A 12,123-nucleotide genomic window follows, 5' to 3' on the forward strand; every position below is an offset into this window, starting at 1 on the left:
TCTTTCTTTCTTTCTTTCTTTCTTTCTTTCTTTCTTTCTTTCTTTCTTTCTTTCTTTCTTTCTACAATTTGCATGTAAAATTATTCTGGACTGCTAGCAGTTGGCACTTTACTGCCATCTGCCATTATTCCTTTGAAAATCCCAGCTCTAGCACAAATAAGATGAGGTGTTAGTGGTAAAAAGGTAATGGCTTATGTTCATTGAGCAGGCAGCTCCAGAAACTCACAATGTAAGTCCACTAATAAGAGTACAAAGATATCAGAACACCATCACTGTTCTTCAGTACTGCTCTGTGCATAACAAAAATATACAGAGGGAAGTTAGACAGAAGGCTATGCCCAGAAGGGCAGTATAAATATTAACTCTTAATCTTGTAATTTTGGGTAACCTGACTCAGGACAAAAAGTCCAGCAAGATGGGACCCCAATGGTTGATACCCTGGTGTTAACAATGTAAGAAACAAATGTCATATATGGCAATAAGAAATAATGTGTTCTGAAGAGAGCATCATGTGACTTGATGCTGAGAATTAGTGTCATTCTCATAGGGTTAAAGCTACCAATAGCTCAACTATTAAGAGCTGAGAAATATGCTTCCTAGGAATCTCTGTGGTATGCAGGCAAATGGCGTATGCCTTGTTTCAGGCAGACTTGGCTTTGAATCCTGGTTTATTTGCATCTTAGTTGTGTGACCTTTTAAAGTTTCAATGTTCTCCATCTGTCAAATGGGGATAATCACACCTACCCTCTTATGGTTGTGAATATGAATGATAAAATGTTAAAATAATAGAATAAATGGTAGTGGTTTTATTATAATATTTGCAAATATGAAGGAACCAAATTGCTTGCTTTATTTATTGTGAAACAAGAATGAGTACAGCTGCATACGTATATCCAGACATTTCTTTTTCAAAGAAACACTCCTGTCTCCAGGGAATTATTACAAGTTTTACATGTTCACATTAATTCCAGTGAATTTATAATCATAAAATCCATTTATAGCCCTTAGTTGCCAAGCAACAAAGGACAAAGTACTGAGTATTTCCTTTTATTGCAAAAGGTTCAGCTTTTTCATGTTGGTCTTGAAATCAACATTTTTCAGAAAACACATAACAGTGAAACTTAATTATTTCCAAGGTTTAGTTGGCATTCTTTGGGGATAGACTCAAAGCTGAAAGAAATACATTGTTATTATTGTCCTGTTGTTAGATCGTCTGAAGCATTTGTTCTAATTTTATAGTAAATCTGTAAGAAGTTCTAAAGTTGAGAGACTGCAAATTCATTTTAAGGAGATAACTTTTTTCAGTTTACCTATGTTCTGTGATGCTCTCACTTTAAAAGAACCGGTTCTTTTATCTATCAACTGTCTTTCAGGAAAGGCTGGGGTGGTACAAAATTCATATAGAAAAATGTTATCTGCTGACCTTGTTAATCACTGATCTCAAGTAGGTCATTTAGCCATGCCTTGGCAAGGTTTAGGGAAGCTGGCTCAGAACCCAACTAAATTCTCTACTTCCTTAAAAGGGATAGAAGTTTTTAACTACTTCTGCTGTTTTTGTTCATGAAAAATCAGAATTAAAGGTTTGAAAGTCCATATAATCCAGAAGGATATATTACTATTTAACATCCTATAAAGAACTCCAGTACAACTCGTGTATTTAACCGCTCATAAAAGCATGCATGGGAAACAGTTTTTAAATTTGCATAGCTATTTTTTTTAATTCATCTGTATTAAAACAGTGCAAAAGCAGATTAGACTTCTTTGGAATTTTACTGCCTTTGTTCCTATATGTGTTCTGTATATGTAGTGGATTCCATAGATGGAAAGGGTAGAGACAATGATCCCCTTTTTTTCTTCCATTGTTGGATTAGGGAAGCTTGTTGCTTTGAAACAAATCTATCGATAAGTCTCATGAAAGTTCCTGAAATGGAAAAGGTTCCCTTGTCCCCCTCACAAGGCATGTGACAGGGGCAGTGGCTCGCTTTTTCAGTGCACCGCTACTCAAACCTCTAGGGGAGCATACAGACTGGCAGGCTGTGGGGCTCCAACACCACGGCAGTGTCTAGAGGTGAATGCTTACAGCTCCTAAAGCCCCAGTGGATGTGTGTTACCGTGTGCTCTTTTAGTTTTGCCGTCTGTAGACTTGTGTTAACCAGCTCAACTAGACCCTCTGCCTTGTCACAAGGACCGAGGGCTTTCTGTATCCCAGGTTCTTGCCTTGGTGTACAGAAAGAATCGGATCATTACGTGGGCTTGGAGAATGAGTGCAAGGTTTTATTGAGTGGAAGTAGCTCTCAGCAGATGGGGGAACCAGAAGGGAGACGGTTTTCCCACTCAGTGGCCCGGACTGCCCTGGCCAAATTCCGTGTGCTTCTGCCGGTCAGTGGCTAGCCGGCATGCCAGTGTGGGTCCATTCCTCTTGACATCCAGCCGCCTGTGTGTTCTTCCACCAATGTGCTCCTCTTGCCCTCCAGCTGCTTCTGTGTCTGGGTCTCGGGTTTTTATAGGCACAGGATGGGGGACGTGGCAGGCCAGGCTGGTCTTGGGAAACGCAACAGAAATGCCTGTCCTCACCTAGGTCCATGGAGGTGGAGCCCTAACTAGGGAACACGCCCTGCTCTACCCAGCACTCCTGCATCAGTCCTATGTGCAGGAAGAGGCAGAAATGACACAGATGATTATAATTCCACAAGATAACGCTAGTCAAAGCTCTTCTGCTAAGAGTAAATATTCCTTGGAACAATTTTTCTGTGTGAATATAAGAGTAAGATCTAGCTGTTAGCATGAGCAGGCTAATTCCAGTCAATCAGAAGAAGGACACTTTAAAATCTATTATCCATCCATCTCAAGTGTTGTTCCTTCAGAAGCATTTGAAGAACTGCCGTTAGCTCCTTTTATCTGCATAAGGATAAGACAAACAAAAATTTGCTTCCTTCCCCTGAGAGAGGCAGGTTTCTGTGTGAGAATCTGAAGTAACCTTTACTGGTGGTAAGGAGGTGAGGTCTGTGAAACAGTGCTCAGGACCTGTCCTCCCCTTTGCTGGCTTTTTGTGAAAACGTTAGAAAAAACAAAAATCTATAGATAGCCACCAATATTAACGTGTTTATTTTGCCAGTTCATTCTTAACCCAACTTCAAAGTTTCTTTCTCACTCTGCCATTTGTGTTATGCTTGCTTATAGAGTTTGAGATTTTACAAACTCTTGGATTTCCATCAACTTGTTTGTCCTTCACACATTTAAAAAAAAAATTGAGCCTTAACAAATTGACAGATGTGTCTAAAATCAGACTGATAAATTTCAGGCAAGACCCTGTCTTTTCATTCCAAGTCCAGCGCTCTTTTTATCTGCACACCACTCTGCCTACCTAGAGGGAAAGAGCAGGGAAAGACATGTATTGGCCCATTAGCTTCCGTATTCTAGAGCGAGATGCCAATAAATATAATCAGTATTTGGGAAAATCGCCTCCCTTCTATCCTCCCCTCACTTACCGCTAGCCATTGTATAATTGCTCACAAACTGGCCACTGGCTACCCAACCCCACTACCTCTTCAGGACAGAGTCAAAGTTTCTATCTTTTCGGACTTTTCCTAACCTTCTGCTAGGATGTAACTGATGTGTCATGAGTTCAACAATCGGTTCATTGTTCTGAGCCCTGTCTCTGGGGGAGTGGAGGCAGAGAGCAGGGGAGGAATTAGAAAGGGATGCACATTTACTGTGTGCCATGCACCAGTAGTAGATTCATATATGTTATCACGTTTCATCTGCAAGCAACTCTCTAAGGGTGGTAAAACCCATCTCCTTTATCCAGATGAGGAAGTAGGCCCAGAGAAGTTAAGTAAAAGTAGAATTTAACCCAGGTCTGCCTGACTTGCAGTTTTCCAAGTCTCATGCTCTTCTTACCTCTGGGTCACATGGGGCTCCCTCTTTCTGGAGCACACTTCCCTGCCTTGTTTACTTGGTTAACTTGGTTCACTCAAGGTTCTGACTTTGGCATCATTCCCCCAGGGGCTCCCAGTGTGTTTCCTCAGTACTTTGCACTTCACCTTTCAAAGTATGTAATGAATGCCTTTTTTCTGTGTCTGTCTCCTATGGACACCTGGAAGGAGGAAACTATGCCTTCTTCATTCCTATTTCCTCAGCAGGGACTGATACATAGCAGTTTCTCAAATGTATGTGTTGAGTCAATAAATAAAAAACTCAAATCCCTTTTCCAGGATTCCAAGTCTTCTGGATTTCCTTCTTTATCCTGCAACTGGCTGAAGACTAGGCCCTCAGACAGTGCTCTATTGGACTGTCCTTTCCCTTTCTGCCTGACTTGGGAGGACAGAAAGGCATTGCTGGGTCAGGACAGGCACCCCTGAAAGCCATAGGTGAGCAGTTTTCTTGTCACATCTTGCTGAACTTGTGCCATGCAGTGTCAGCCCAGGGGACGTTGATTTAATATTTAACACTGTACATTCCGGGTGAGCCAACTCACCTGCAGAGCCTGTGGGTGGTGTCTCCTCTTTAGCTGTCCTTCCTTTTGAAAGGCTTTGTCCCTTGCTCCCCTGCCTCCTCTTCTTCTCCCCTCTGTTTTTCTTCTTCATCTTCCTCCTCCTTTTTTGGCCTTGGGCAAAATTAGACTTTCTAATAGGCCAAACCAGAACAATAATTCTTCCAAACCTTGGTTATAAACTCAATGAGATTACTCATTTCTATGAGACATGTTCCTGTCATTTAAAAGAAATTGTCAGCTTCTCTTTCCCAAATTTATCTTCTATGGCTAAAGTTAATATTGCTTAACATGTAGTCAATTGTGTTTTATTTTTTTTTTTGGTAGTTTTATTTATTCTTCTGTATATTAACATTAATGTATGTTGTTGAAGAAAAAATGGATGTAACATAAAAGTTTAATCCTCACATTGTAGGACTGGGAAAAGGCTTAGCTGTATGGTTTCTCAAACTGCTGAAAAAATTGATTCCCAGACTTCCAGAAAGGCCAGAGGATCATGCTTAATTTATATTTCTAATCACTAATTTAAAAGGAGAAGTGTGAACAGGATAATGTACTAGTAAAGACCCTGAAATACTTTTACCATGATAGAGGTTACATGATGCAACGAACTAGTCACTTTCCCTTCTTAGTTTGAATCCCATTAAAATTTTTAGATTATTCACGAGAAGCTGTGCAAAGCCACAAGGGCAGCTCTCTAAAGACATTGAGCCGACCAGCAATCATTTATTCTTTACCCTGAGTGATTCCTAAGTTTGTGAAAAAGCAGTGAAGGATGGATTCATGTGGCATTTCAGTAACTGTAATGTTAAAGGAACGTAGATCCATAACATGTTAAAGTTACATATGGCTGAGTTACATATACTAAAGTTACATATACTGTGCCTACATCAGCAGGCACACCCACCTTCTTTCCTGCAAACGGAAGCCAAATCTTTTCAGATAGAGGAGGAGAGTCCTTGAACCTAGAAAGAGTAGGTTCTGACCCAGCTCTGTCAGATGGATAGTAACTGATTTAAACTAGTTATCATCATCTCAGTTTCCCCCTCTCTTTCCCTTTGGTCTTCATAATTCAGCACTGCAACTCTTCTTTGCAACCCCTTCTAATATTTCTAAATAAAGGTTAAATGCCAATATTTACTGAAGTACTTAGCAATATTAATAATAATTTAGCATGTCTTAAATTTTTATTAGATTTGTCTTTGTTTTTATTAACTTTTAGTGTTTTTCAACTCTACATTCTTCTACTATTTTTTGCAGTTCTACAGAAAGCAAGGTTGTTCAGGAACACGTACATTATGTTATGTAGAAAACACCTGAGCCCCTGCCGTGACACTTGTGTTATTGCAACTTGAGCAATAGTTAAGCTCACTAAGACAGCTTCTCTGAAAAATAGGGATAATCATAGTACCTATCTCACAGAATAAAACTGTTTTGAGGATTAAATGAGAAAGTAAATGTAAAATTCTTAGCATAGTATTGGTACATAATAAGTGTTCACTAAACTTACCAAGTATTATCAATCTTCTCCATTGATTGTCTCTCAAATAGCTTAGCTTGTGATTCTTTTGCTCCTTGCTGGATCTCCTCTGGATCCTCTACTATTTGTTAGCATTCCTTTTAAAACCTGGGTCCCACATCCTCAAGATCTGACCTGTGCATAGTGAAGCAGGAATTGCAGTATCCTAGTTCCGTACTCAATATTTTATTATAATTCTACATTAGTTTCCTTGTCTTTTCAAAACCTATGACAAAACTAAAAGACTCGTGTCTTTGTCATCTATTCATTCATAAACCAAATTTGCCCATATTGTATTTACATAACTAGAAAAACCAATGCAAACCTGTATGCTTAAGCTACTAAATCTCATCCTGCCAAAGTCAGTCATGAATGCAATCAGTCAAGATTAGAGTCTGACGTTTTCTACTATATTGTACCTTGCCCACTTCCTTCAGGCCGTCTGAATGTGTGTTCAGTTTGCCTTCTCTATATTTTTCTGAATTACAAGTAACATTGTTGAGAAGGATGAGAGCAAATAATTTTATGCTGAATTTTAGGATTTTCTTCAGTTTAACTCTCTGGGGGGACAGTTATTCTCCCAGGTACAAATTCACCTGATTCTAGCATGATTTCCTCTACATTTCTCCATCTTAGCTACAAATACAACCATTTTTGACCTCTCCTCTCTACTCCCGAGTTGTATCAAAAGCTCCTTCTAAATGTCTGCTTGGGTCTGACATCCCACTGCAGTGTTCCTGCCTGTTGACTTCCCTGTGCTCCCCTCTCCTGCCTTAGTGCTGCTCACTGTTGTATCCTTGACGCCTTGCACACTGCTCTTCATTACATATGCAATGAATTTTGGATGAGTAAGTTCATTTAGTGTCTAGTTGAAATAAAGATACACATTTCCTTTGAGAGTCTCCTAATCTGCCAGTCAGGCAGCTGAACAGGAAAGGCAATGAGGTCCTTTTGCACGGCTAGTTCTTGGTAGACACATGTAGGTTCCTGGATGTTTTCTGCTGTTCTTAGAGTCCAGCAGCCAAGTTTTTAACAATCTTTGCCAGATTTTTGCATCTGTAACAGTTTTAGAAAACCCATGTGGGGGTTGCCATCCTGTTACACAATGTGCTTGAACTATTTATTTACTCAAGTTGAATAAAGGTTAATTTTGATTTTATCTCTCAATTATCAGGCACATAATAAATTCCAGGTGATTCATGTCATGTTAAAGTCCAGCCAGAGATAGTCTTCTAATTCAGTTATTATTTCCAACAATGGGTCACGTTACTTCTGTTTGAAATAACTGATTAGATTCTTCTCGGGTCAATGTAAGACTATCTGTACTAGGAGACTGGGAGATTCCCAGGATTCCAGGTTGTTAGGTGGAGTTTTTCTTGGGGGCAGTGCCCTGCTGCTCACTTCTGTCTCCAAGAGTACAAAAGAGTACATGGCCCCATGCAGATAAACTCATGCTCCTTCCCCGGCTCCTCATCCAATTCTCTCATATTTCCTATTTCAGGTCACCAGCATGACCATCAAGACAGGGACTGGGAGTCACCTAGATTTCTTACAGTCAATCACAAAATTCAATGGCTTATCCTCCCAAATACTAGTCACATACAGTGATGTGGTAAATGTGTAATAACCAACTCTTTAGGTTTGGGGAAAGGGAAAGTCGGGAAGCAGCCCTGATTTGTAGCATTTGCTCATTTCCATGGTGTAAATGATCTCACTATGGCCGATTTCAAGCTACTCACATCACGTTAAATATGAAGTTGGAAGAGATGTGCACAAGCTTGTACAACCTGGCTCCAGCACATCGCTGCACGTTCTTCCACTTTCCTGACCACACCGCACCAGGTCAGACTTTCACAGCATTCAAGGCCCTAAGACCTATTTCTGTTGATAGTTGTAGCCTTGTTCACCCCTGCTCTTAGAAGCTTTTCCTGGCACCTTTTTGCTCCTGTTGAGTCATTAAAGTGCCCCACAAGGCCCTGTGTGCATCTCTGTTGTAACATTATCTTGCTATGATATGTTTTTATGTCAGTTTTTCTTACTGGTCTATAAACTTCTTGAGCACAGAAACTAATGGTAATGACCAGGGGTAGCATTTATTGAGCTAGGACCTATGCTAAGCACTTTGCATGTATTATCTCATTTAATTCCCACAACAACTCTATGAGGTAGATGCTTGTAGTGTATTAACCTCATTTTGAAAATGAGGAAAGTAAATAAAGAAAGACACTGAGAGGCTAGTTAACTTGTCCTGGGTTACACAGCTAAGTCTCAGCAAGGATGTAAGCCCTAGCCTGACTATAGAACCAGAGTCCTTAACTACTATTGCTCCTTTGTGTTTGGTCCCTAACCCTTAGCACTGTGCCTGGCCCATATCACATGTCCACTGTGTTAAGAAATGCAATATGGGAAGTTTAATGTTGGCAATGTCCTTGACTAGTCTCTTTAAACTAGTCTTGCCCAGCTTCAGTCCAGTCTCCCAACTGCAGGCTAAATGATCTTTCAGAATTATAAACCTAATCACATCACTCTCCTGCTTAAAGTTTTTCAATGACTCTATCATTTTCAAGATAAAGTTCTTATCATAATACACTTTCCACCATTCATAATTACATCTACTCATTCAAAGCTTTATTTACTCATCTAACAAGGTCAACAGTTATTGAATAGCTATAATGTTTTAAGTCCTGTTCTAGATGCTTAGGATCTGTACAATAAAAAAAAGTTTTTGCCCTAGAAAGGCTTAGAATTGAGCAGAGAGAAAGAGATGCACGATACATAATTGCTATAGTGGTTGAAATAAAAGCACATACAGCTGGCAGTGGGGTCCAGGAATGGTGTGGCTCTCAGTCTCTACCATCTTCTTCACCTGCCTCCTGGCTGTGGTCAGACTATGGGCACGTTTCCACAGAGTCCTGCTGTTGATTATTTGAATTTATTTGCCCATGCCTTTTGTGTTCCTAGGATGTTTATCATCTTTCACCTAGTGAATCCGTACTTAACCTTAAAAAGCCCTCTCAGGTGTCACTGATAGGAAGTCCTTGGCTCACCCAAGGCCAGCCTAATTAAAAGACTCCCATAGTATCCAAGCACACGTTTATCATTACTTAACACCTTGCATTGCTATAGCTGATTTTCTTGTCCCTCACTGGACCGTGAGCTTATTTCTGATTTTATTTCAGGACACAGAGTGAACACTAAGTAAATGTGTAAGTAAAAGAATAAAGCAATTAGTCAATTAATGATTGGTAATATCTCTAAGAAAATGTCATCCTTACTTCTCTAACTCTGGACTGGTTGTGTCTCTACACACCAACATTAGATTTTAGATCCAGTACTACATTTAATGGATGTTTCAAGGCCAAAGTATTCTAAGCAAATGAGAGAAGGGGAGTATTTTATTTCTCTTCATCTCCTCCATCTTCTTTTCTTCCTCTCCTCTTTCTTCTTCTTTGAAATATCTATTAACATTTCCACTCCAGTTTTTCATGAACACTGGCATGTCAGAGGGAAACTATCTTTATGTTTAAATCCAGAAAGCAACCGTTTGGGAGACCCTCATTATTATTTTTAAAATCATTTAAACAGCTAGAGTTGTTGGAACAAATTTTGTCATCTTGCCAGTTGTCTGAATACTCTGGGTGTCACTGTGTGGCACCACGTGTGAAATAATAAATCAAGAAGAGGGCCTTATCAGTGTTGGGGAAAGTGATGAAGAAAGCTGTTGGATGGAAATAAAAGATCTTTATATAGGACTGGCAGGTGGTGAATGGAGAAGGCAGGGAGTCCTGAAAGCAAGGTCTTTGCTGTGCCTTCCCTGCTCACGCCCTTGGAGAAGCCCCATAGGCATATGTAGATTTTTTAGTAGGTCCTGTGGATGCAACTTGGGTGTGTTTGTAGTACTCCCTGATGGACTCATCTTCATAACCAAGTGCATTTTTATTGTCTGCCTAAGGCCAAGAGCAGCAGGACATCTTACTGTCTTACAGCTCTTGCTGCCCCTGGAAAGGGAGGCAGAGAATTAGGGTAAGGAAGGGCTTTGCTTTACAAAAGCAGTACGGGACAGTTTCTCTGACACACCCAGGAGGCCTAGGCAGCTTTTCCCTTTGTAAGCAAAACTGTGGCAGCCCCTCCTAGCTACAGAAGTAAAGAGTGGAACCTGATTTCAAACTGAGCCTCCCTGATGGGGGATAGGATGCTTACGGGTGCCCTCTTGGCAGGCTTGGGTGTTATAAACAAGTGTTAAAAACATTTAGAGCAAAACGTTTATTTTTAAAAGCATGAGATTTATTTTAGGAGCCATTTGAGAGTTGTTCTCTGTGTGTAAAACCTCCTGAAAACAATTTTATGTGACACTGTGGATTTATCTTTTTGAGTAATTTCCTCTGGATTTGGAAAACACAGATAGGATTTTGGAGTCCAAGAGGAAGCCAGCTACTGCAGGGATCATCTCTCCTGATTCGTTAAGGTGCTTGGGCAAAAGCCACATCAGCCAGGTCCTAGAGCTGTGGCCCATCTCCTATTTCTACCTGGGGGAGTGGGTGGGGGCCGGTGGGTGATATCAAGCAAGTGACACAGAAGTCAGGTCTTAGAATCTATGAGCCACCTCCTATTTCTACCTGAGGAATTGTGTGGGGTGTGTGGAGGGGAGAGTGAAGGGTGCTATATAAAGCAGATGGGACACCAGCAGGGGCTTCAGGGGAAAACTAAACAGATTCCTCCCTCCATCTGCTTCTGTTAGCAGTCGGTTTGCCCAAAGCCCAGTGAAGCAGTAGAAGCAAGTCAGTCCTTCCTGCAGTTGGCGGGCATTGCTGGGGAGGCGGCGGAGCACGAGGCGGTGGAGCATAAGGCAGTGGTGAGACCAGGCTCAGTAGCCTGGGTTGGCTTCCCTGTGTGCCACTTACATGCTGTGTGATTTGGACAAGCTGGGTAACCTGTGTAATCACTTGGCCTTTTCTGTAAACTGGGAGTAGTATTGATGGCCACCTTCTAGGGCTGTTAGGAAGATTAAATAAGATCACATAAGCAAAGTGCTTATTGTTTTGCTTGGCCCAGAGTGAGAAATTCCAACTCCGAGTGTCCCTGGATAACTGCAGAAGTATTCAAATTGATCTCCCTTCTCTTCTTGTACCCTTATAATCTTCCCACAAGCCACCAGAATGACCTTCGAAAACATAAAGTATATGATGTCACTCTCCAAAAGCTTCCTATTGCTCTGCCCTCCTGTCCTATGCCCATGCTCCCATGCTCTAACCCATTGGATGATTTGTTTCTTGCCACTGCCATTTTTCTCCACCTGGCACGCTCTGCCCTTGGTCTCTGCATGGCTCCCTCCTGAGAGAGGAGTCCGCATAGAAAAGCGCTTGCTCCATCACAGTCTATTATACCAGCCCGTTTTGTTTTCCTCATTCTCTGAAAATACCTTGTATTTGTTATTTTTTATATGTCATGTGTGTCCTACCCTACCACAATGTCGCCTCCTTTCCCTCCCTTAGAATGCAAGCCCTCTAAGGGGTTCTTGTCTTCTTTTCCACAGCTGTGTCCCCAGAACCTTGTGCAATGCTTGGCACATGGTAGGTCCTTAGTAAATTGTGGTTGAATCAATGAAAGAATGAAGATGTCTTGTCCATCCCAGCCTTTCTTCAAAGTCCAGCTCAAGACTTAACTCCACTATGAGGTCATTTCTGTCCATCTAAATCTCCAGGAATCTCTCCTGTGAATCCAGGAGGCATGTGGGATGTACGCCACTCATTTTCATCTTAGCTCATGTCAACAAATTGAGTTGGTGATGTCTCCTCCACAATTTTCACAATTCTAGAATGTGGAGAAAGAAGAAAAGCCTGCAAATTCTTTTTATGAAGCCAGCATAAAACTTGAGGGGCATTGGGGTGGGGGATAGAAAGCAGAACTATTATGTATTTAAACTGTACCTGGAAAAAACCCACAAAATTTATTAAGACCTCATTCAATTTCATCATTCAATATCATCTATTTCAGATTTTAATAAGATGAAAGAAAAACTTTATCACTTTCCACTGTTGGGAAAGGCGAAAAAAATTTTTCAGGTTCTACAGATGTGAGTACTATAATCCTCTAGCAAAGCAAAGCACGGAAC

At 40.9% G+C, this 12,123-nt stretch overlaps 1 protein-coding gene across 1 annotated transcript in view; it reads left to right on the forward strand.

Moving 5' to 3' along the window:
* Positions 1-12,123, forward strand: part of MYRFL (myelin regulatory factor like) — a 115,974-nt gene that overhangs the window by 9,140 nt on the left and 94,711 nt on the right. Inside the window, exon 3 of the mRNA XM_021923357.2 lies at positions 10,750-10,863. Within this exon, the coding sequence (XP_021779049.1) occupies positions 10,750-10,863 (114 nt within the window). The remainder of the gene's footprint in view (positions 1-10,749; positions 10,864-12,123) is intronic.

Source organism: Papio anubis, chromosome 9 (genome assembly GCF_008728515.1).
Source record: "Papio anubis isolate 15944 chromosome 9, Panubis1.0, whole genome shotgun sequence".
In the NCBI taxonomy this organism is placed as follows: Eukaryota; Metazoa; Chordata; class Mammalia; order Primates; family Cercopithecidae; genus Papio; species Papio anubis.